Here is a 27432-nt window from a genome sequence, read left to right on the forward strand (position 1 = left end):
GAACATCTCCAGGCAAACATTTTCATTTTTTTTACTTTTCAGCTAGGAAAAAACCTTAGACTTCTGTGTCCACTAAATATTTACCCCATAGAAGCTTCACCATACTCCACAGGAAGAATCATAATTATTAGGAGTCCTAGGATCTATAAGAGACCAACAACACTGCACCTTCTGGTGGACATTAACTTCGAGGCACATTTATGAAACATGTTAAAATAATTTCCATTTATATTATTTAAACCTGTGGGCAAATGTGCTACAAAAATATGCAGGCTAGCTAAGCAATGTAATCACTAACATTTAAAAAACATGTCTTACTCATCATGGACAGTAATTGTTTGCAGTCTCTCACAATCTTCTGAAGTCTATGAAAACACACCAAAGACCTTTCTTACCTAAGAATAAATTTCATCTTCCATTGTCTACTTTTGCTGTCACATACTAGATAACAGCAAAATAGCTTGGACTCCAAGGCAAATGTATGAATAAGATACAAGATGGGCCAACAATCCCTCACAAGCCTTGCCCTGGAAATGTAATCTCAGTGCTTTGATTGCACCTTTTTTTTTCACAGCAGCCACAACAGAGACAATCTTTAAAAGTTCTGTTGAGTGATATTATTTTTATCCCTAACCCTTTCTCTTTAGTGTCCCCTTGGCTGGGAAGACAGGAGGACATTTCTACAAATGGGTCCTCCACTTTCTGGAGTTTGTGGTAAACAAAAATTACCATTAGAAAACTGTCTGCATGGGTAATGGGGTGAAGAACAACAACTGACAATATTACTGAACAATGTAATAAGGCTCTGCAAAAATGGAATTTGCTGATACAGGAACAATGACAAGTTACCCACAGCAGTGGGCTACTAAATTCAGAAAAGTTCAAGTGGCATTGCCTGCACACTCACAGCTATTAGAGCCTACACAGGTACCACTGGTGTCCTATTTCCAATTTTCTGTTTCTCTCAGGAAGATCAGAAAACATTAAAAGTTTAGAATTCAATTTTATCATTCAACTCCACAAGATGGCCTACAGAATCATGCTTGTGCTGTCAATCTGCATATGTATACATATGTATGTCAGTGCTACTTCTCTATATTTAATCAGTAGTGTAGGGATACTCTTCCTCTGCCTTCACTCAATGACTTCTCTGATTCAGGGGCACTCACTAACTTTTCACATTTATACTTGGTCTAAACCACAACTTTATTCTTTCTTGGATAATACAGTTTTCTCCCCAAATTCTTGCTTATCTTACAAAAAAAGCTATACTTGTTCGTGTGTCAGAAGCACTGCCAGCTGCAATATGACTTCCCCTGAGCCTGCTGAAGAGCTCTTCCCTGCACTACAACCACTGATGTGGAACATGGCACAAAGGAGTCTTTGCATGTCTTGTGCAATGATGCAGAGTAAACAATGGTATAATTCTGTATAGTATATGCTCATGAATTAAGTTTAGCACCCTGGTGTCTGAAATGACCCATTACTAGATGAAGAAAAGACTGTTCATAAGGAAATAATCAGTATTTTTGGAATGGAATAAAATACTTGATAGATAATCATCAAAAAGCTTTCAGATTATGCTATCTGTAGTCACATTGAAAAAAGCCTTCTTATAATGTGGTACATGAAGTACAGGGAAAAATTTTGTAGTAAGGCTGTAAGAGGGAAAAGTTAGAACTGTATCTAATCCTGATTTCACAATTTTGTACATTAAAATGGACAAGAACTTAAGAGGTATGGGGGATAATCCCTAGAACTGGCAGGTTCTCAACAGGCCCTAAAATATGGCCCATTACAAATCTACTGACACAAAAAAAGAAAAAAGAGAGAATTTACAAAACTAAATAACTATTTTAATAACAAGACTGAAAAATGTAAATATTATAACAATAAGAAATTATGGCTTTACACCCCACTCAGTGTAAAAGGCTATTTATATACTAGAATATTTTCAAATTTCATTACCTCAGTAGGAACTGAGAAAAGGTCAGTCAGACAATTGAAGAGGCAGATAGTATGGCCATTATGTTCTCAGCAATTGTCTGCACACAATCTTGGCTTGAAATACCAAGCTGCAATCATTACTTACTTAACACAGCTATCTGTGGTATTTCTAAGTCACCAGCTACTGCAATATTCAGACAAGAAAAAATGTTCTGTCATTACACAATGTCTTTCAATCAAAAGATCTCGTCTACATGACCTTAAACAAACTGATGTTATATAAAGCTGCTCATTAAAATACAAACTTTGTTTAACCTTAAAATAACCACAGTACTGAAGTATACACTATTTAGTTCTTCATGAAATCAGGCTTTGATATCTCTAATTTCACTGGACTATTTTTTGTATAGCCAAACCAGAAATTGCAGTATTGCAGGATTTAAATTGTATGCATTTCTGCAAAATTTGGCATTTAACTATTATGAGTAAAGTCCTTTGAATTCCTCCTCAGCTTTACTCCTGCTTGCATACATAAGATTCTGGTAAAAAATAAGACATAGTGTTTGCAGTGGGGAATTTCTACAGGATATTCTATGAAATATTCCACTAGACAGAAGAAACATCTACACTGTAAGTTTTACATGACAATTCCTGCATCATAATTTTCCAGCAATATGTCCACATACCCAAAGATTAAGACTGAGCAGGCTCAGGAAAAAAACAAGCAAAATATAGAAGGAAGGTCAGTATTCTTAGCAGTAAAGAGGATCAGCAAATTCGGAGCAGGAGCAAATCAAGCTAGTGAGCTGGCAGATCAAGGTGCTTGTAACAGCTGCTAGAAAGTGATATTTGTGGGGGTAAAGCAATTTAGGAGAGTGCCTGAGTGCAACTGGAGGGAACCTGTGCAGGCAAGACCATTCATTAACAGATTAGGAGAGGAATGAGAATGGTGATGATGAAAACAAAAGCCTGACCCACACAGAGAAGAGATGAAATAATGAGCAGATCTACCAGACAAGGACAGAGAGGTTGCTGAAGCTAAGAAGGCCAAGGGGGCCATCAACAACCACAGCAAATGTATGAATGAGGAGGAAATCAGAGGAGAAAACCATGTTTGATGTTGAAAGGGCATGAAGGAAAGAGTGGAGAATTAAGTTTTAGCTCTGTCAGCAACCAAGTTTCAGTTCAGGAGATTCAATTTTTCAAGGACATGATTATCCTAGACTTAAGGTGAAGTATGTGGTGGGTTCCAGGTTGGAGGGAAGGGTGTTGGAAAAGGAGAAAAGACTCCAGAAAAGTGAATTTACAGTAACACTGTTCTGAGGTGAATTATGTGATACTGCTCCATTTTCTCACCTGAAGACAGAATACCAAATGCAGATACTTAGCATAATTACATAATTAAATTTGAATTTGAGAGTTAACATCAAAAAAGAGCTCTGCATTTCTGCTTCATGTGCAGATTTTTCCAAAGGAATAGACTAGCAACCTTGAATAAGTGCAGTTCATATTGGCCTCTTAGGAGACTGGCAAAAACCAAAGGATGCATTATCTGAAATCATCTCTATCCATAGAGCTGGCTGGCTCCTGCCATGGTGGCTGATTCCTCTTTGTACATTTCATACATCAAAAGCTTGATGGCTAAGCAGTCTCCCAGACAGGTGACTCGGGTTCCTTCTTGTCTTGAGGGCACCCAAACCACAGACCTCACAGCCCAAGTCTGTATTTCCTACACATGCACAATCTGTGCTACTCAAGAACCAGGCAGCAGGTTTCTCACAACTCTTTCTTTTTAACCTGTATCTAAAATAGGCAGAATACCTGTGAATCAGCCAGAGAACACCTGAATATACATCTGCACTTTCATTCACAAGAGTTTCAATCAACAGGCAAACTACAGTCATGATTACTTTAGATCACTCCTTCCCTGTGAACTTCCTATATTTAATAGCATTTGATTGTTTCTTTTTTGGCTGCAAATCATATTAGATACACATCTCCAAAAGGCAGCTGCCACTATCCAGATTACTCTGCACTCCATACTCTCCTTCTGCTGAAGAAGGAAACCAAGTCTCCAATGCTCTGGGCACAAGCTTAAAAGACCAGGCTCTTTATAAACACACATTGTACTCTAAACTCAGCACAGAATCATCATCTCTGAAGATGCAACCCTTGCAGAGCTTTAAGCACTTAACTGAGCATCTCAAAAGGGGAAATGTGGGAAATAGACAAGGACCACTTGCAGTTGCTGTCTTATGCTCCAGAGTTGAGCCCAAATCCCCCTCACACAAAAAAATGCTAATTTGGCTCTTGTCATTAGTTCTCAAAACAGCAAAGAAAAAATAACACACTCTTCCCTGTTTTGTCAATATGTTTTTTAATATTAGGTGTTTTAGAAGTTTATTCAACTATTAAAAATTTGCAAGCTACATTTAATTGGTATTACACTGGATAAAATTATTTTCATTGTTAAATGAAACTGAAAAATAACACATCAGTTATTAATAATGCCAAATGTAGCATGGATTTCCTAGTTTCAGTAAATTAGGAAAGAAATAAAATTGAACAAATCTCCTCTGCTTCTAAATTTAATTTTCCAGTACCTTCAGTAAGAAAGAAAATTAAATTAAAAAATTAGCAAATCAACTCAGCAGTTACAGAGGCGAGGTATTATTTAAACATAACCAGCTGTGATAAGAGACTCTAGACAAGGCTGTGAGACATATAAAGTAAGAACAAATGGCTCAGCTGAAGGAACTGCTCCATTGATGGCATAATGCTCACCTGACAGTTTGTTAGCTAAAAAAATCCCCACAAAACAGAACAAAAATATCAAAATGTGCAGATGGGAAACTATTGTTCTGTGGCCTTTAACCAAGCAAGTGGTGCTGTCAATCCCTTTACTGTGGTTTCTAGTCAGAATGGTAAATAATTCAGCAAACATTTAGTGATGTATCAATGTCACTCCTAGCAAGAGGTCATTACAATTGACAAAACTGAGTAAATTTGGAAGAAACTCAGAGCCAAGTCCAATGCAACAGCAGTACTTAGTAAGTAAAACTGCACATAATCCACTATAAATCATCTCTGAAATATACTCAAAAGAATTACATATTTCAGCAAAATATAACACACAAACCTTCCAATTAAAAATGCCCAAATTACAACACAAAAATTTTATTCCAAAACTATAGACTTCTGTTCCTATTTATGGAAACATGGGGTATTAAATTATCTACTGGAAGTTTTCACCAAAATCCCCAGCTGAAAAACAAACAATTAGAGGACTATATAAAAAATATCTTTCTGAAGCTACTGAGGGCCAGAACTACAAAGTTCAAATAAATTTTGTTTCCTTCAATGTGAAGATGTATTAGTATGCAAAGTGTCATAAATACATAATTTATGTTGCATTTATCTTCTCCAAAAAGCTGATGAAGAAACTTTTAAGTAAGGATCTGAATGTAGCCATACATTTAGGGCTTATAATACACCAAATCTTTTTGCTTTTTTTGTATGTCTTAATTTATATTTCTTAATCTAATATTGGAGTTTTAAAAATACTAAAATAAATGTTATTCACAGAAAAATATCAGATTTTTTCATAACAGACTTAAGAAACTCTTCAGAATATCTATTTGCTTTTTTCTCTCCTTTTTCTTTTTTTTTTTCTCACTGAGAACAATTGTATGAGATCAAGTATCTTTGTTCCTTAGGAGATCATCTGCTCCTGCTGCTCATTTACCATCTGAAATCATAATCATCTGTTGGTGACAATCTAATCATCTTCCCAGTAACTAATTGTGATGTCACAAACAAATGGTTATGATTTCAGGTGGTGAACAAACAGCAGGAGCAGATGTACTCCGAAGAACAAAGACTGTAAAGTCATGCACCAATCCCTAGTAATAAAATGTTAGGCAAGAAAAACAAAGAGACTGTCCTTTACAGAGAGGTAAGATTGCTCTGAATGTGTTTTTTTTTTTTTTTAATTATCAGGTTTTCAGTACTTTGTGACTCCCAGAATAGTTAGAAATAGGTAAAGAAAACCTATGTGACAAAGAACTGAAATTGGGAAACATGTAAAAACAGTGATGGTAATTTTTTTCCTTCTTTGAATTATAATATCTATAAACACAGTAACATTTAACTTTTATTTTTGTACTGTTTTTCATAGCTCATCTACAGTTTCTCCTAGAACACATCCTGTATGATGTTTGTGATTACCCCATCCAGAAATACAAACCAAAAATATGTTCCATGAAAATGCACTTTGCAATAGGATTGTTTATTTGTTGCATGTTTTGTTTCTGTTGATAACTACTTAAATCAAGAGAGATAAATGAGATTCTGTTTACAGTAAACATCTACTATATGGGCTCCAAATGCTTCTGGTCTGCTCACAGTTTCTCAAAGTCTCTTCCAGAAGCATAAGGGAAAAAAACTCAGTGTTCTTGACATTTCATATGTGAAGAATGTCAAAGATATCCCAAACCAAGAAACCAATAGCTTTGTGGTTCATCTTTCTTTGACACTGTGAAATGCAGAAGACAGGTAAGGAAGTAAACCTGTGGGAAGAGGCTTTTCCAGTGAGTTGGAGGAACAGAAGTGAGGTTTGCCATGTGGATAATGCAAGAGTAACATGACAGAGGGCAGCAGGAGAAGTTAATATTCAGAAATATTTAATAGGGAATACTAAATATATATTGAGCTAGTAATTTGGGTGATACAAACTGTAGAGTATTTCTCAGCAAAAACAAACTACTTCATAAGAGTACCATGAAATCTGTTTTTCAACTGTACTAAAATATAGAACTGCAATGATTTTTGTTTTCTCTTGTACTGAAGCATACAAATTCCCTTTACTATTCCAGTTTTATTTGATTCAGATGGAAACACAGGGCATTATGCACACAAAGAAAGACTATCTGTCTGCAAAAGGAAACTGATGCACAATAGCCTGCCCTAGCAAGACACAATTGTTTTCCTGGAATAAAATTACTGGAAATATGAATAAAAGCTGCCCAATGGTAGATGTAGTAATCTCAGAGCCTCAGATTTTCAAGACAACTGAAAGTTATGTTTATGGTAATAAGAAATGCAAACTGTACATTTCTCTTTTAAGAAGGATACAAAAGGGAGGAAGCTGCTCCATTTGCACTCTTTTAAAGCTTCCTAACTTTAAAAAACTACTTTAAAAACTCAAGAGTAAATTCACCTACCAGAAAGTGCTGCTCTTAAAAATAAACTAGTATACTCACACCTGAAAGGATGTGACATTTTTTATCTCAAAGTGTGGAACTTGTTTGGAGCTGCCTTTAAAAAACCCTGCACTTCACAGGTGCATCAGAGATCCTGCATAAAAGTGATATCTTTTATTGAAAACACCCTGGCAGTGTTCAAAGTCAGGCTGGATGAGCAATCTGGTCTAGTGGATGGTACTCCTGCACATGGCAGGGCTGGTTGGACTAGATAAGATTTAAGATTCATTCCAACCCTCTAACATTCTATGATACACTTTAATCACCTGCTTATTATTAATGTTGCCTCTAGATTGGAACCCTCAAAACGGGGTTAAGAGATTCAGAACAGTGGTCTCTGAACAAATGCTCTGTGTCTATTGGCATGCTCCATCTCTTTCAACTTCTAATTTACTTGTAGATCAGAAGAATGGAAATTAAGGCATTGAGCACTACAAAAGTGTCCCAGAATAAAAACCTGCTTCTCTACTGTGGCTCTGGTGGCTGCAAAAAGGTCTGTGAGCAGGTCTGTGAAAAATAAGTTATTTGCTGTGTTATCAGCACAAGTTTAAAATATAATTTCTGTTAATCTTGTCTCCTGTTGAATGAGTTTCCTTTTGTGTTTTTCTAGATTTGGATTTACAGGTATAACTGTCAAAGTTGTCTTGAGCAGCCTAATAGATTGTTTTTTCTTGTTGGTTTAACAGAAAATTATGGTTTCATTTAGAAGTGTCTCTGCTACAAGATACTGAAAGGACATGAGAAAAGATAGAGGTCTTATTCTGCTGACTCAAACTCTAAGACACTAACATTTGAAGATATTTCACAGATCTTGTCCTTAGAGATTTTGACAATACAAGCACAAATCATCTAAAAGTATTGATGGGGGTTGATGACAGGGTTGTAAGGAAGCCATTAATGGGAAGACTTAGATCCTGTAGAATCCTTCCTTTCAGGAAACACAATGGCATGTGTTCCATCCAAGATCACTTTAAACACTAGCAAACTGTTGTGTAAGTTGAAGAACAAATTATTCCTCAGGTCTCTGGGTCCCTCTGTGGTGAGTGGGAAGACCATATAAATAATGGAACACTATTGAAACTCCTTAAAACCTGCTTTTAGGACCATGTCTTTCAGATGCATATAGGCAAAAAATAGAAGGTAGCTCACGTGTGTGTCCATCTCTACAATCCTTAGTTGAGGGAGATTATGTTTGGGACCCTTAAGAAGTTCTAAACTACACATGATTCTAGAGAAAAATCCAGGGCTCATGAAAAAGTGAAAAAGTACTATTTATATTATCTTTACCACTTTAAACAGGAAAAATCTAGTTATAAACTCACCAGATTCTGTCCTATTCTTTACCTGTTGCAGTGAAACCAAATTCAATCTTCACCAACAAGGTTTCTTGGGCTTTTGTGTCTTACAAACAAAGCTCAAGGAAGAGAGGAATTACCACCAGCATACCTCATCAGAGTCAGGGATGTTGTGAGAAAAGCTAGAAATCAGCCCATATAAATCACAAAATCTCAGAATTGCAGATTGGGTCAGGTTGGGAGGGACCACAGTGGGTCATCTGGTCCAATCCTTCTGTTCAAACAGGGTCATCCCAGAGCTAATGGCACAGGATTGTGTCCACATGGTTCTTGAATAACTCCAGTAAAGGAGACTCCATAACCTCTCTGGGCAACCTGTTCCAGTGCTCAGTCACCTGGACATTAAAGTTCTTCCTCATATTCAGGTGGAACTTCCTGTGCATCCATTGGACCAAATGGGACCTATCTCAGTGTGCTGAGTAAACCAGCTTGCATCATTTATGAGGTCACTCTCTGTTCTCTTCAAAAAGTCATGGAGATCAGAAGAAATCTCCAGTGCCTGGAGAAATGCATTACACTCAAAGAAGGCAGGCTGGTCAGCTTCAGTCTGGTCCCTGGGAAAATCATGCAGTCCTCTTAAAGCCATTTGTGGGCACTGAGTGTGATTATCTTTCATGATAAAATGACTGGTTTTATGAATGGAGAACAGTGGATGTCATTTACCTTGGCTTTAGCAAGGATTTTGACACCATGTCTCCCCAGCATCCTTGTCTCTAAGCTGTGATTTTCTAGGTAGATAAATTCCTAGATAATGGAAATCTGTTGGGACCCAATAGCAGCCTTCCAATACCTAAGAAGAGACAGTCAGAAAAGATGGAGCCAGGCACATTACTGAGGTATATAGCAGAAGAACAGGAGATGAGAGTCATAAACAAACAGGAGACATTCTGACAAGAATAAAAGAAAAAAAAAATCAATGTGAAGAAAGTTAAGCACTGGAACAGGCTGCCCAGAGAAGCTACGGAACTTTCATTGCTGGAGAACTGTTAAAAAGTCATAAGCAACCATATCTCAACTTTGCAATGACTGTGCTTTGAGCAAGCAGTTTTGGTGACCTCCTAAAATCCCCTACAAACTGAAGGATTCAATGATTCAATTAATAGATAAAAATTTCCTTTTTTCTGCACTCATACCTACACTCACACACAGGATACTCAGGGGTCAATTCATCTAATTGCAACAAAACCCCAAAAATATTTACAAAAAGCATTTCAATTGTCTTGGATAATTCAAATCATACAGAGACAAAGAGAAATAAATATCAATATAAATTTGGAAAGCAATACTTACTATTACTTGTTGGCTCAGGAAACCCAACATTTTGGCTATTCCAACTTTTGTTTTCTCCAAGCTGAAACAGGTAGAAAAAGATATGTAAGTAAAGAGTAAACTGCTCCCTAAAGAGAACATTCCTGTTTATAAGTTCAGTTGAAACTTACTAAAAAGGATGAGTTGAGACTGCCACATCTGTTCACAAAATTTTGCTAACTCATCCTAATTTTTGCCTAAGACAGGTTATTTGAGTAATGTACCCTTCATGAGTAAATATTAACAACTATTGCCTAACACTGAAATATAAATGTTTCCCCAAGGATTAGGTTCAACTCAATATGTTACCAAATCAGACTTAAATAAAATTAAATGTTTTAAGCAGCTCTCAACTGAAAACATAAACAGTCAACAGAGAAATTAGATTCTAAAACAAGAAGATCCTAATTACCGGCTATAAAGGAATGTGTAAACACTATAAAGTACTTTGGGTGTAATTTAAAATATTTACTTGTTAGGAATCAATTTAGTCACCAAAGTGGAAGTAAAAATGATTGCAGTTTACAATTATTTTAATATATTTTTGATGAAGCTAATTGTCTTCAGATTAATTTTATTATGTTCAATACTAGGTATTACTCTGACATGGAAAAGGGGAACAATTAACACAGAGGTTCAAAATGAAGCCCCTACTGAGGTTTACACAGTAAATAAGATGGCAGTGTTCTAGATTTCTGTATAAAACTGGATGAAAAAGTCAGAGGAGCTTCCTCATTACTTAGGAGCTATTGATAACCAGCTCTGTGAATGTGAAATGAATAATCATTTTCAGATTTCACTGGGATTTTCTATGCAAACAGAAAACCTCACAGCAAAGCAGGCTATATGCTAGAACAAAGTTGTAATCATTTGCTCTTGAAGGTGGGGTTGGAAAGTGAAAGAGATGAGAAGGAAAATCAACCAGCTGAAATCTGCCTCTGGATTAAGGCTGTTTAGATTACTACCATGTCATAATACAAACCACTAGATGATATATTTTACTTGGAAAGGATGAGAGAGCACACTATGAAAAGCAGGTATTTCCATGGTTGTTTCTCTGCTTTTTTCATCATCATATACACCCCAAAGAGCCTTGGCAATATGCAATGAAAATGGGAGATATTTGATGTAAAAGGAGGACAGGCATTACAGTCAGCTTTTGGTCACGTAGATCCATACACTTTTATTTCATATAACTTGTTTTATTCATATTATGACACAGGTAATATGTATATTTGAAAATACATGTGACAACAGTTCTTCATATGAACAAGCAATATGAAATGTATAAATATGTTTGTATTTACTGCTAACAACAGCATGGTTTTGTCAGGAATCCATCCTGACCACCTGTAACACGATGCCAGCTCAAGCACACTGTTACAATAGGAGAAGATTTCCAACTCTCCTTGTTCTTCTCTTTTTTTTTTTTTTTTTTTGGTTTTTTTTTCTGTTTTTTTGTTTATTAACTTGATTGTAACAGGGAATTTAACAACAATTCCTCTAAGAGTAAGTTATCCTTAGTACTGCTGCCTCACATGAATGCAATCTACCTTGGTTTTCTTCTATCTAAGAGAATACAAGTGGCAAGAAGAAACAAAAAGGTGTACACATAAAAAAATTACTACAACTCTCCATTCTCATCCATACAGCTGAAATTCTGACAACTGCAAAATGTCTCCCAGCACACCTCCAGATTGCTCTCCTCAAGACTCTGCACAACCATTACTGATTTCTTTCAGGAATCAGTTTAACCCAGAAAAGAGCAGAGCCTTTACTTTTTTACATTACCTGGATTACTTGTGCTGCCATCAGCACTACACATTGCTCTTATAACACTCTTAGGTCTCCATTAAAACAATAAATGCACTCACATTTTATGTACCAGGGTTAAAGGGAAAAAAACCTCTGGATTTGGTTTTGCTTATTTTTAAGGGAGGAGGAATGGAATGGAAGGACTTGAGGAAAAGGGGGTACAGGGGAAAAAAGAATTGCCTTTTTAAGCATAATCAAAAAATATACAGGTGAAAATTATCTATTTAGATGCCAACCTGCTACATCAGCTAATCTGCACTGGAACCCATTTTGGATTCAAACAATGAAACAAGTATCTTCTAATGGTATATCTTTATTGTGCAATTTATAGGCAAGGAATTTTGCAATGCTCCCCTTGATAGAGATCTAAGGGCTATTTCCCCTCTTCTCCACCCCAGTTTAGTTTGAGACTTAAAATTCCTTCAGCTACATGAACTAATTTGTGCATCTCCAAATATGTCCAGACATATAAACAGAAGATAAAACCAGATGCTCTAGATATTTCATGTCCTTAAACCCCAACAAAGCTTTAAAAATTTGTTATGATTTTATTATGATACTGCCACTACAAAAAAGTTGAGTACTTCACATTTTCTGGATACAGTAACATTTGTTCATTGTGTTCAGAACAATATTAGGCCATTGTACACGAGTCTACCAATTCTGAAATGATTACAGCTGCAAGTATGCAATTAAGCCTGATTTTCTAAAGACAATGCACTTGTAAGCAATAGCTTAATAAATGTAGAGAAACAAAGCAGCAGCATCCCTTTTTAGCCATTCATTTTTTTGGTAAGGATTTCAATGTAACCTCAAGTTTCCACTATGCAGAGCTCTCCAAAGAAACTATGTTGTGGGCTGAATTTTTTCAGGCTTTATCTCTGAAAAACACTGTAAAATTAGTTCAGCCAATTTAAAATCCTAGAATGAAAACCTATGTTTTCATATTAGAATAAAAAAATGATTTTTCTTTTTTGACTTGTTTTTTATCAAAGCCATTTGGCAAAATTGGCAGTGAAGAAAAAGTTGATAGTTTTATACCATAGAGAATATATTCTACAGCAGAAATGTCTCAGCATTCTGGTGAAAATGAATTATCATTGACTCAGTCAGAAGCTTTTTTTTTTTTTTTAATGGCCATGTCTGCACAGTGTGTTCTCACTAGGAACATCATCCAGCTTCCAAGGACTCTGTTTAGAGTATTTCACACTTGTCTATGACTAAGACATATAGTGAAGAACATAGTGAAGGTGAGTGTGAACAGCACACATATTGCTGCTACTCTCAAAGGACAGTGAAACAGAAGAAGGTGGGGCCAAGTAACCAGTACAGTATTTCTTTTTTCCTAGTTAGGAATACAGAACATATAGAACAGAATATCTTCATATTTACATATTGTGTACCTATTTACATATTGTGTACATATTTACATATTACATGTTTACATAGATGTGTACATGTATGCTATATTCAGATTTATTATGTAGTCCTAGAAAAGCCCAACAGAAAATTCTGTTGGCTACCTAGTGCAGCCACAGTAAACATGTAAGTAATTATCAAAATATATACATGCAGTGAGCCTGTATATGACAGAAGCTGTGTAAAGTCTACAGCTTAGTCAAATCCCTTACCAAGTATCTTTTCAGAAAACAAAAGGCAAAACTTTACCAGCCAATTTTTGTTACCAAAGCCCTAAATAATAAATTCAAGACAGGAGAGGAGTGCTCAGTTACAGATAGCTAACATGGAAATACATACTTGCAACACATATGAATTTAAAATGCAATTCCTTCTTCATTAAAAAAAAAAAGTGACACACATTTTTGTTATCAGTCATCGAATGTGAAAAGGCCATTATTTTTCTGTAATGCTTTTAGTGCACAAACAATGGGAAGATAAACATTGATTACCACTTCGTATATGAAAGTTACTAATGTTTTTCCTTATTGTAAATCAAAGATGACTCTGACGAATGGGAGAGAGGATGATGCATCTGACTCCATCATCAGAAGGCCAATGAATTACTTTATTGTACTGCACTATGTACATTTCATCTAGACTCAATCTGCCAGGCACTCACTCTTGCTCACAACTGCACAGAACTGCACTCATCTCTGACTCTCTCCTGACTGTCCCGTGACAGTCCCCCCCCCCACACACACACACTTCTTGGCCCTGCTAGGCCAAGGGAACAAAACATCCTCACTTTGGGTAAACAATCTCCATATTGCATTCTACTTTAGCACAACACAGGCACAGCAAGCGAGATAAGAATTGTGTTTTCCTTCTTCCCTGCTTGGCTCACAGCTTCTCTCTGAGGGCATGTGAATACCACAGTTCCTTTCTGTTCCTTCTGTTCCTCTGGGCTCTCATGAATGCCCAAAATGGAATAAAAGCATGAGGTAGATTCATCTTGATTTGTAAGTAGAAATAGGTACACGGATCACATGAACACTTTTGCACACACACTACCCTATGCAACTCTGCTTCTGTTTCTAATTACTCTCACAGGAGCAGAGGCTGCACTTAATACTAAGGGTAGCTGTAGAGCTGTAGCTAAACAAAGGCTAATCTGTCACAAGCAACTCTCTAAAACAGGGTGTGCACAAGCTTAAACTTCCAGTTTTACTAAGTGATTAGCTGATACAGCTTAAAAACCTAGAGAAGGGTAAATTGTGAGCATCACAACAATTGGTTCTCACCTTTTCTGTCTGGTCTTGAAGAGGAGTAGAGGCTTTGTATCCCAGCTGTAGCAACATTGCTTCTGCTGCATTTCTTTTAGCTATTTTCTTGTTTGGGCCTGTTCCAGTAGTAATGTCATTGCCTACTTTTACCTTAAAAAGAAAATATTGCTCATAAGCAAGATAAATGCAAGACTCCTTAATATCATCATATAGTACTCTTGCAGATTTATCAACAGTGGTCAGCTCTTTTGAGGAAGATGCAACCTTGAAAAAGCCACAGTAGCGCAAAAGGGGACCACAGTATTCATTTAGAAGGGTTGTTTAAATTTTTCAGATCACCAAACTCATACCCAAGAGCTACATTTTTCTGCATCTCAGCACACACACAGTTGCCTCTCTCTTCCACCAGCCTCTGTGTCACCCCCATTCTCCCTCATGAACCTCTCCCCCACTCTGTTAACACTGGAATTGCCCCAGGGTCTGTGCTTCCTCCTTCTTGCAGGAAGGAGTGCTGCCTGCAACAGCTCCCCAGCATCATCAGGACAGTATGCAGAGCAATGGAGAGACAAATAGACTTGAGATTTAACAAGAGTGGCTTCTAAAGAAGAACAAAAACCATATTTGCCTTCCTCCCACTCTGTTGCACTGCTAGGAACACAGGGGCTGGACCTGCTTACACCTGACAAGCTTTGATCCAAAGAGTCCTTGGAAAGAAGGTTCCTCAGTACACCTGTGGTCTATTCAGTACAAAGGGATTCTGACAAACATGATGCCTTTCATAACACTAGGAGAAATTAAAACCCCAAGATAAGGACAAACTGTAGGCAATGGATATCCACAAAATGTGTGGCTCCAACTTAATCCTTGGCTTTGGCACCATTCTTAAAACTCTTGGAGCTGTATGTGTAGTTTGGAAGGAGCTTTAAAAAAATTGTAAAAAAAGGCATACAAATGCTAAATAAAGAATAAATTATATTTAGTATTTTATGTCATTCAATAATTCTTCACTTTCCTTAATTTCTCATATATGTATTTTTCTAAAAGTTTAAACTCTTATTTACTCAAATACTCTTAATTCTAAATATTAAGAAGAGGATGTAAATAAATAAGAATTATGAATATCCCCTCAAAGTACATATATACATCATTAAGCAAAAAGATTTGTCTACCTAAGCCAAAAATATTAATAATCTTGAAATATAAACCTTATCTTCTATGCAGTTCACAATAACAATTAGAAAATAGCCAATCTCCTACAAGTTTCTATGCAATAAAATTGAAGGACTTTAATGGGACGAGACAAAAAGATAATTTATAACATGGCTCACAATAAACCAATGTGTTGCTATTTCTCAGACCTGTAAAACTGGTTTAGCTATTATTATAACCTCTATCAAGGATTAAAGGCCTGACTACAAAGAGAAAGAGCTTTCTGAAATTAACTTTGGGAACAGAACACCAACTAATGTCATCAGAGGTTTTCTTCTGTTTATCTAGTAGCCAGGACAAGTAATTGGATCCATTTCATCACATCTAAACTTGCTCTTTGTGTGACAGATAAAAATGAACATATTATCTCTGGATATTTTACTTCCACATTCAATTAAATTAAATGAAAACATGGTTTAAGTAGTTTATACAAAGGTATTTTATTCTGATAAGGTTTTCTGCACGTCATAATGAATCCAGTGAGACTTCCTGAAGGTAGGATAAATAGCAGAATAATTTTAGTGTGAAGATATTATAAAAGGGTGAAAATAGAGTTTTAAAGTATTTGTAATAAAGCAACTGCTCTGTGGAGTTTCTTTAACTCTTTCTTTCACAAACCTTCTAAGATACAGGAATCTTCTACATATTCAGTGCTTTTACGATTCCTTTTTTATAAAAACCAAAAACTTTGCCATTATTGACACTCCTCCAACAGGAAACTAAACTTCCAGCCCATCTTTCTAATACTGGGCTGTGTTACACTGTTCTGGCCTCACACAGCAACTACCAACTGTGGACAGTCCCATGGGGGGTCTAAGCATGGGAAATGAGATTTTCTGTGATGGGATCACTCTTTTTCAAATACTTTCAGGTCTCATAAAATGTTAGAAATCCAAGTTTATATTCTAAAAAAGATTCTGCAACAAAAGAACACAATACTTTTTTTCCCTTCAGAGAGAAAAATAATAAATCATGAAGGAAGACCACTTAAGCACAAGAAAATTAAGATCACTAGCTTATCTTCAGAGACCTGAAGGAGGAACTTAGAGATTGAATTGAAAACATAACTAATTTTCTGGAGAAGGAGGTGCTGGAACATCATAAATTTTGCTTGTGATCAGAAGTGACATTTTGGTGTGGTTGGTAGACAACAAGTCAAAACATGCTGAGGTATGCTGTTCTGAGTTGTTCCGGCACAAAATTACCCTTGACTGAAAACACAAGAATACAGAATCCTTTCCTGATTCTAATCTTCCTCAACCCGCTGCTGTGCTATCTAACAAACTATCACAGTTATACCAAATTTTTATACATGTTCTTAATTTAAATTTGAAAGGAATTTTAATGATCTACTGTTTCAGTATTAGGTCCAGTCAGAGGACAGTCTAAAACATGTGGTTGGCTTTTTTTGTTGTATTTCAGAGATAAACAAAGTCACAAAGAAACTGGAAATCTGAAAAAAAATTACAACACTATTTTTTCAAGCCAAAATACCTGGTAATATGGAAATATTAATGTCCATATTTCAGAATACTAAGTATTGCTGGAATCCTTGGATCAACACTAGCCCAATTTTATTTTTTTTCCAAAAACACAAGTAAAGGTAAATAAATCATGAAACATCAGGAATAAAGACAATAACAATCAGGTGAAATAAAAATAAGACTGTAAAACAAGGCAAAACACATGAAAAGCATCTAGAGGACACATATTTCAACTGCCATTTGTTTCACTAAGAGAAAGAAGAAAGTTTAGGCAGGCTTTCTGATACTGTTTTTCATATTATTTCTGTATATCTGACAGCAAGGCAAAAAGCTAAACAGAAGGAGTTCCACTTCATATTAAGCCACTATTTTGCTCCAGTTTGAACAAAACACTTAGCAAGGCCATCATCTCTAACGTGACACAAAGGATACCTGCATAACAAATTCCCGACGGCGAGGCATTCCTCTCTCTGAAAGAAGAACATACTCTGGCTCCTTCTCCTTTTTGGCCTGCTGGATCTGAGCCAAACGACTGATGGGATTCATTCCTTGACCATATTCTGGTCCAGTCTAAACCAGGTTTAAAGGAAAGAACCATTATTTCAGTATATATCCCTATAACTACTACACTGCTTCAATAACATTTACTAGGATTCTCTCTTTTGTAATACTCCCTTTGAGAGAATAAGAAGTAACTTACTTTCCATTTTCTGATCATGAGGCAAAAGATAAGAATCCTCAGGCTCAAAGCTGCGGAAAGAAATTGTCTGCCATTGTTGCAGGTATGTGTACACCTTGCATCTGCAAGCTATGAAAACCCTCTCCTATCTGTGGAGGTCCTCATAAGGATGGATGAAAATTAGCAGATTCATTAGTCAGTTATATCTTATAGCCCTGTTTCTAGGATCTTTCTCCCTATCCCCTTAAAATAGCTTGCCACAATGCTGGAACATGCACTACACTGAGAAGAGATGAAATGGGATTTACACAGGGACAAAAACCATTTGCCATACATAAGGATGCTTCCTCTTCCAGCCTTCCTGCTTTCCTTCTCAGCACTCCAGGCCTTCCATCCAAGTGCAACTTGCAACTAAAAGTGCAGAGGGTTTATTCTGTTTGTCATATGAATACCTAGAATTTGCCCTACATTTGTTGCTTATGATGAACCATCCATAAAATATTTCAAATATTTAACAGGCAATAACCCTCACAATAACATGTCCAAAAGTATGGTTGGTGGGGGAACTGATCTCATGCCAGGGAAACATAAGGACTGACAGTGGTCTGTCCAAGATGACACAGACAGGGGAAAAATTACAGTCCTTGAAAACTCTCTAGCTCTGAAATTCTTTAATGAATTATTGCTCACACAGCAAATGCTCTTTCAAAGCACATAGCTACAAAAATACTTGTTGGTAGATTTTAAGAAGAAATTTTTTAAAAAATTATCTGAAGTGATACTTAACTGATTTATACAGGATAACATAAAGAATGCACTTGCAAATATAAATGGCATTTGAATATAAAATTGCTATTATGTTATGAAGCTATTTCCCTTTTATGAAACCATTTGCTAAGTGAAGATGAGCACTCATGCTTGCTTGAGCCTCTCAAATAACAAACAAGTGTTCAGGAAACTGAAGAAATGATCAGCAACTGAAGGCAAAGACCGGAGAGGGATATTATATTTAGAAAGCTGTGCAGCAAATCCTACATAGTGTAACTGCTGAAGTAGTTAGAGAAGATGTAGGTGAAAGAGCTAAGACAATGTCATACACAAGGGCAGCTGTGTGGGCAAGAAGCCAGGCAGAGACAAAATGCAGAGCAGGCTAAATAAAGAGCAGGCCATAAGATACAGCCTCATAAATATATATGCAAATAAAAAGAAGTTTTTGTTGCCACTTTTTTTGAAGCTTGAAACACATGTAAGTTAAATTGAAAGAAATGGGCACATTGAATGCATTTCAGAAGTTTGGATATTCAAAAAATAAAAACCATCTACATATTCAGCTTATTTTGACAATTAACGTCCCTTTCTAACAAGGCCAACTGTACAATTAAATTTAAGTTCATAATGGCAAATGGTATATGGTAATATAAGAAATCTTTTCATTATTATACCCTTAGCCTCTTTCTTGAGAAAAACTTTCCAAGATGTTTGATGAAAGCCAAAGCCAAAAGACTTTTCCAATCTTCCAGCTTTAAAGCTGCATTAATGCTGATGGTTTTCTATTAAATCATTTTCCTGCCTATTTTTTCATATAAATTTCTGAGAATTAGATCTGCAGGATTTTAATAGGAGACAGGTATTTAATTAATCTAGGTTTTCCTGAAAAAACACTTATTCTGTATTGAAGGCAAATGAAACGAGGAAGGTGACAAATAAGTCTTCTGTACATTTTCTGAATCCAGTTTTGCACTCTCCTAAGTACTTGCTTATTATTAAGTGGTTTTCTGGTGACTGCTCTTTCAGAACTCTGCACTTTGTATCCTGAGTGTACACATTTCTAATGGTCAAAATTTTAGTAAAGTATTGAAGCACTAATGTATCGTGTATCTCTCTCCCTCTTCAGACTGGGGAGCGGAGAGAGCCCAGGGAGAGAACCACTACATGTGCTAGAAGGGATCTCTGAGGAGATGGTGCTAAAACTTCACATGGCTGGACAGAGCTGCTTGGAGGGCTTGATCCTCCACTGGACCTGAACCAAACCCTTGAAGACCTCAGTGATGTGAGCTATTTACAAGCCATTCTGTTTGAGGATCCCACAGCATTCTCAGGGTTTAAAAAAAGCCCAGGCATATTAACATAGACAAGCAAGTAACAATATTGACAGTAACAAGCAACTGTAACAATATTGACAGAAAATGACAAATAAACCTTTCTGGATTTTAAATCTGACTGTTACTTTCTGAGCAAACATTCTTAATTGTCTCAAAGGTGGACACATACCTTCAATATTGTTTTTGGACGCTTTTTAAAGTAAAGTTTTGGCTTTTCAATCACAGGAAGAGGAGGAAGTTTCTTAAGTTCTTGTAGTACAGCCATTGCAGCACGTTTCTTTGAGAGTTTCTTACTGTTGCCCTCTCCTTCTGCAGTGAATTCTCCTACTGTAACTCGTGTAACAAAGCTCTTCATGTGAGGAGGTCCACTTTCTTTAATCACCTTTTAAGAGAAAGTAACACTGAATCAAAGCACCCTACAAGAAGATAACCTAATGTTTGTTATCTCTGCAATGAACTTATTACTAGTCTAATTTTTCTGCTAACTGAAGGCATTAGATTGGTTTCCAGAGAACTTGGAAAAGTATTATTGACAGTACGAGGTTTGAGAACAGAAAATTAAGACTAGTTGGATAAAGCAAATCTAGCCACCATATTCAGTATTTCACAGAAAACAGGAGCTGACCTACATTTTTAAAGATTTAAAGAATAACACATAATACAACAATTATGCACATTTAAACCAAGGCTGATAGGTTTTTTTCTTTGCAAGGTGCTTCACATATTAGAGCAATTAAATCCATGAAGATCTAGCAGGCTTTGACAATTTCTTTATACAAAACATATTCAAAACTGTATTAATTTGGCAACACCTCAACCTGTTTGTAATTTTTTCTATTCTCATCAAACCACTGGATGTTCACAGTCCCAAACTTCAGTCTCAATAGGGGCAGGCTGGATGCCTGCTCTCAACTCTTGCCTTGCCAGAGTACACAGCTCAGAGCAATATCCCATACATTTGAAAGGCTGACACATTCTTGCCTCCATGACTCTCAGCTGTCCTTCCCAACAGTGCTGAAAAGAATTACCAGAAGAGCCACCATAACTGACACAAAAGCCAATAATTTCTGAAAAAACCACATTTATTCATTCCCTTCCAAACACATTTAGTACAACAATAAGAAAACCCATTTGAAGTACTTCACTACAAGTTTTAGTAATATGGAAAGAAATTAAGTTCTGAATGCTGTACCTTCCTTTAGCTGTTTTCCTGTCTTCAGTTTTACATACATACCTACATACATACATATACCCATGCACACACACACATTTCCTTTCAGAAAGCTGAGGCTGGGATGCATTCACCCCTAAATCAGAGCACTGCAAGTGCTAGGATAGCCATCCATCTCTTCATGTATGCACACACCATTTACTGGTCTGGACAATGTCTATCAGGAATTAAGAGACCTCATTTGGGAAAAGGTTCAGTTATTTTGTTTGATGGGCGGAAGCAGCTACCTAATTTAATCTTTGTTATAGGTAATATGTATAAGGAGACATTAGAGTATCTGACAGGCATCTCTTTATAATATCTTAAAAATCAATATAAATACAAATTTTTTTTCATTTGATGGAATTACATCAAACCATTTGTTGAAGAAGAGTAATGTCTCTTTAGGTTGAGGAGGGAGGCAAATAGGAACTGAGGTAAAGGTACCAGGGCCTTCTTGGTGTAATAACTATAGTTTTAATGTGCTCAAACCTTCAATTTTAACATTATTACAACATGTTTTGTATTAAAGTTCTTTTTATCAAGGTCATGTCCCTTGCATTATTTAGTTTTGCTGTTGCACTGTAATGAGGTCTCTTTAGGCTTGTATTTCTTTTTTAAGTTCTCTTTTGTGGCAGCTTCACCCAGCAAATACAATTACCACAGCATATATCAATTAAAAGACACAAAATTAAAATTAACAGACAACTTTGTCCCATTTTCCCAGAATAAGATGACATCTATGCCAGAATGGGATTTTTCTGTTGTAATCCAGAAGTGTTCTCATTCTGAGATTCCAAGTATTAATTTCAGAATTGTTTTCAACACTGCCTCACTTGGAAGTTGCCCATTAAAGCTTGACCACATGAGAAGGCAGCAGTGCTTTCTATGCACTGAGCCCTGCTGAGCCCCAGGATGCTGCAGTGCCTGCACAGGAGCTGGGATGAGCCCAGTGCCAGCATCTCCTGCTCTCAGACACAGTCGGGCATCGTGTCCATGCTGAGCACATTCACTGCACTGCAGCATTCCCACCTGATTTTACAGCACCTCAAACCATCCCTGTACTTAGTTATCCAAGTATTACAACATGCTTGCTGTAAAATGTAGCTAAATTAACCTTACTAAAGTCCTTAATCTTTCTGTGGTTCTACTTATACTGTTATATAGGTGTTTGTCTCTACATGCAATATAATGTATTAATAAAATATACAGGAATGTCTATACTGACCAGATGAAAAAGGAAAAAATAACTTGGCTAAGAAATATAATTGCTGAGTTCCTAAAATATTGGTTTATATAAGTTTTCTCATATGTATATAAATGCACACAAATATATATATATATGTAAGAGAAAGAATGTTAATACAAAACCAGATTATATTTTCATATACACAAAAACATATTTCTTAATATAAAACTAATGCATTCTGGTGTGTTTTTCATCTTTTAAATTTTAAGTATGTGACACAAGGTAAATAATTGACTGGAAAATATTAAAAACTCTATCTTTGTTAGCGTGTAAATGGAAAAAAGTCTGTGTTGTCAATGGAATGAACCCCATAGGATTCAGATGGGATCTGGATCAAGCTAAACATCCAAATTTGGTAATTAAGCAAAAAAAATATTTACCTAACAACATTTTTGGTTAACCCCAGATTTAAGATCTTTTTACTCCATATGATTTCAAACAGTTGTGCTATGAGCCTTGGGACAGAAAACACTAAATAGAAATTCAACCTTTGCTATCTAAGAACGCTATACACATCAGGACATTAAGCTATTTCCTCAGTTGAAAGATACGACCTGTGGACCTAATCATGGCTAATTTAAAGCTGCGAATTTGATTAAGGGTGACAGTTCAATACACTTTTCTTTTTCTGTTCCATGGATTTAAAGAATAATTACAGCAAGAGAAAACACATGGGGCCAAAACACATCTAAGGTCAAGTTACATCAAGAATGAATTTGGCTCAACTTAATGAATCATGCTGACAAATGAAAAACAGAAGTATGATTACACTGAAAGAGTAACACTGCTTTAATTATTAATAAGATGCCAGGTAGAAAATTCAAAAGATTAGGGCAAGATTAAATGGACATTAAATTCCCCCCAAAACTAGAGGAGACAGAAATCAGATCAAAAAACCCATGTCACCTACATCTATGAATACATCATTATTTATAAGATATTAAAATATCAATATATTTCCAGGAGCTTCTGCAGGCAGACACACCAGATTTTCCCAGTTACAAAGGAAAAAAAAAGGGAAAAAAAAGAAAAAAAGAAAAAAAAAAAAAAAAAAAAGGAAGAGTCTGAATGTCAAAGTGTAAAAACTGCAGTCAGAAGGGTGACCATTCTGCAAAACCCAAATGAGAGTTACTCAATAGTCAGTCATCCAAAGCTTTAATTCCCAAGACAGCAGAAGCCAGATAGGTGTGAAACTTCCTGCTGAGAACTATTCTCCCAGAGTCTGCAATTTGGCCTGTCCCTAGTTCAAAATGCAGAATCTCTGATAATTCTCTGCAGAATCTTACTGTGATAAGACTGGGACATAAGAACACTTTCCAGCAGAACAATGGACAGGGATGGAGGGGCAAAAAATTTGCCTGTTTAGGCACTCTATGCCTACACTCCTGATACTGAGAATGAAAAAAAACATTATTGAATTTGCTAGTCTCCAGAAAAAACACTGCAATCCAAAGAAAAATACTGAAAATAAAACGGCAATCTGAAACACCCCAATGTGTTCTTCTATCTGAAGCTGTTGACCTCAGTTATGTTTTCCAGGCTCATCTATTCCTTACTGACAAATAAGGAATAAAAACCATATCTATTGAAACAACAGCAACAACAACAACAACAACAAAAAAAAAAAAAAAAAAAAAAAGCAGCAAGATTTGAGCCTACTGTCAAGGCAGAAATAAGAAGTGAACTGACCATTCTACAGTTACTCTAACAATTCCTACAGCAATCACTTTTGTAGTCATCCTTAAAAACTGTTCATTGGGAACCCCACAAATGCCTTAGAGCAGTTGCATTTTGACTTAAAAGTTGATGAATCAAAGTTAGCCAAAAATGCACCCATGACAAGTATGGAGTAAAGCTTGTTCCTTGTTACAACTGAATGTTTTTATTTAACAAATTAATAGATAGAAAGTTTGTTAAATCATCCTAAAGTTCCTAGACAATTAAAAGTTCCTAACCACATTACACAAAACAGGACTGTTCAGCCCTCATGCAATTCTGAGGACATGTTTACATGGAACTTAGTATATATTTATGATCATTGCTTTGTTGCATAACCCAGCACTGTTGGAACATTGGCTAAAGCTTTGTCAGATGAGGAAAAGGCAGATCATTTTATAGCTACCACACACAAAATAAAAGCTAGAAAAAGCTTTGATGCCTGCCTGGAATAACACAAGACCATTAGTGAATAAAATCCTATTAGAAACATCAGATCTTGGGGATTATCCATAATTGCTTAGCAGTTTTATTGAAAAGTAAGCCAGAACCAAGTTCAATCAAAACTCTATTTGAGAATGTCACCTATATTTAGATTTAAAGGCAGGAAACAACACAAAACCTATCAGGAGAGCAAAAAACTCTCTTTTTTCAATGTTGCTAACATTCTTTGGCAAGTGACACATTAGATTTTTCCTTACCAAGTATTTCTGCCTTCACTCTCTCTTTACCAAATGCTCTCCCTTGAATAAGCTCAACCACAAGTGAAGAAGACATTCAAAGCACTACCCCTCTTTTCTTTACACCTTCCAAACTCCTCTGTGACCAGTGACCATACATCCCCTTACAATTTAGTGCATTGATTGCTATGGAACTATTCCAAATATATTTAAATGTTTAAGGTAGAAAATAATATTTGAAAATTGAGACATTAATTATGACCTTCCTTTTTGAAACACAAGCATGTGTTTCCTTTATGTCTGCTTTTAGCTAAGAGTTGGGTGATTGGCATGTAGTGGCAAACTGATACACCAACAGCCCCAGACAGCCCAGTTTTATCCTCTAAACGTTACATTCTCTTAACATTCTAATTAGTCCATATCACATAGACCACATATATGAGGCATATTGCTATACTGAGGAATTCCTTAGTCATTAACAATATTCTTTGTCTTTCTTACCTACCTTCTGAGAGATTTCTCAGATTTCTAAGAAGATCCAAATAGCTTATTTGATATTGGCCAATTCAGGGACATGGGCCAAACATGCCAGCAGCACGCTGCATACAGCACACTGCAAGGCATGCCACAGCTTAGGGTTTTGATTCTTTTCACATCCAAATCCATGCCTATACTTAAACATGAAAAAGCACTGGAGAATATAACCATCACCAATATAAGCACTATCCACCGAATCTTTCATGCAGACTCAGTTTAAATGTAAAACAAAATGCAGAAAATAAAATAATAAAAGGTCACTTACATTAGCATTTTCTGCATTAAAAAATTTAAATAGAAAACAAAACACCTTGAAAATCTGGTGCTTCCTATCACAACGTTAGATTTTTACAACAAGGTTTTGTGAGAACTTTCTCATCAGAAAAAAAATCCTGTTAGTATCACTCACTCTCCCATAGCTGCTTCGTTGATAGCATTGGAGCTAATCCAATGTTCTCTATTACTTCAGGTAAACAAAGGTGTCAGAAGTGGGTTCATAGATAAAATCATACAAAACAAATAAAAAAACATGAAAGCTTAAGTAGAAATAGATAAGTGAAAGAGAATCAGAGTAGAAGATACTCATGACTTTTTAAAGACAGCACACTGAAGCTAAAATGTTTCAATTGGAACTTTTCTAGCATATAAATGCCAACAGTTAGAGCAAAGACTTTGGCTAACTCTTTGGAAGATTATTTCAAATCAGATTGAGTGTGGATACAGATTCTAGTCCCATAGCTCTGTACAGAAAACGGTTTACCTGTCTTTCTGCCATCCAAGTGTTTGCAGCCAAATATTAAAACTCCAAAAGTTCTGAAAGAATATCTATTTTTCCAGTAAACAGTCATTGTCTTAGACTGATACACAGTCAATTTTTTTATAATTCCTATGAATATGAAATTCATATTTTTCATGCATGGAAATTATGTGTTGAGTTTTAGTGGTACCTTTTTTAATATTTCTTAGCAAGATAAATATGTAACACAGATAAAAATGTAACACATACCTCGAAAGTGACAGGTATATTGCGCTTCAAAGCAATTTCAAACACTACGCTGATCTCAGATTTGTTTGCATCTTTATCTTCTTCTGATTCTTTTCCTGTTTCTCCATTCTGAAAATGATGCATACATAATCATACATAATCATCTTAGAAGATCAACAAAATATAATATCCTCCCCTCAATTTCTCAAAGACTTTTGAAGTCTCCTGTCAGGCTGTAAATCAGCATTTGTACATCCATCTCAGCACCCCATTATCAGACATCTGCTGACTGAAACCATATATATTGTGCTTATGCTTCATAACAAAGGAACACATACACCTTAATTTATAAATTAATTATAAACAGCAAATATGGATGTTATTAATGACATGGATAACAATTGTCTGAGTACACACTTGTGTCAAACATGTGGATCAAACAGATGCTTTGACCTATTTCTCAGGCTCTCTGTGGGTACCCCTTCTAAGCAAGGAGGAAATCTGTGCTTGTTGGAAAGTACAGAAGACTCTGCTTCTCTCTGAAGATATTCAGTCAATCACCCCCACACTCTGACTGGGTCACCAGGTTACAGGTGTCCTCAGCAGGTCCAGCTGGTTAATGGCCCCTCCATCAACTTCCCTCTGGGAGTTATGACCAGTGTGAAAAGGTAGTGACAGAGAACAGCTTGCTCAACACAGAACATTATTTATTTATCCATAGGAACATAACAAACAGAGAGGCAAAGAGATAAAAAAAACAAAAGGCACATGAAACATTATTCTGCCTAAAATTCAACTCTGCTTTGCTCTTCAGGTAAATCTAAATTTTCTCACTCAACCATTAGCCCTGGAATCAGTCAGAGTTTTGCTTTTTGCAACTACTGCCTTTGGTGTTTGTCCCCCAGGACATATTTCCTTAGTTCTCAGAGGCTTCACTTCCAGCTATTTTCAAACTGCAAAGCTCTGAAATACTTCAAACTGGGATCTCTCAACAATCATGTAACCTTGGCCAGGCTCCTAATTTTTTTATTAGTGGAGGTAAACATCAAAGACACTTGGGCTGAATTAGGTGGATTCCTGCAGAGCTCCCATCTTACATAACAAAGTCTGATCTAAATCTTCAGCCACCAACACAGCTACAAAATCCAGATACCACAGTTCTAAAACAGCATTTAAAAAGCACTAGGTTCTTCACATTACAATGAAATTGA

At 36.1% G+C, this 27432-nt stretch overlaps 2 protein-coding genes across 5 annotated transcripts in view; both read right to left on the reverse strand.

Annotated features, from left to right (window-relative positions):
• The window catches only part of RPL7 (ribosomal protein L7), an 886137-nt gene that overhangs the window by 161382 nt on the left and 697323 nt on the right, over positions 1–27432 (reverse strand). The gene's annotated exons all lie outside the window — the stretch shown is intronic.
• Positions 1–27432, reverse strand: part of STAU2 (staufen double-stranded RNA binding protein 2) — a 171147-nt gene that overhangs the window by 88639 nt on the left and 55076 nt on the right. For all 4 annotated transcript variants that reach the window (XM_050970276.1, XM_030231973.2, XM_030231959.2 and 1 more), the window contains 5 exons: positions 26243–26350; positions 20014–20226; positions 17496–17633; positions 14389–14520; positions 9854–9914 (listed from right to left, as the gene is read on the reverse strand). In XM_050970276.1, the coding sequence (XP_050826233.1) occupies positions 9854–9914; positions 14389–14520; positions 17496–17633; positions 20014–20226; positions 26243–26350 (652 nt within the window). The remainder of the gene's footprint in view (positions 1–9853; positions 9915–14388; positions 14521–17495; positions 17634–20013; positions 20227–26242; positions 26351–27432) is intronic.

Source organism: Serinus canaria, chromosome 2, assembly GCF_022539315.1.
Source record: "Serinus canaria isolate serCan28SL12 chromosome 2, serCan2020, whole genome shotgun sequence".
Taxonomy (NCBI): domain Eukaryota; kingdom Metazoa; phylum Chordata; class Aves; order Passeriformes; family Fringillidae; genus Serinus; species Serinus canaria.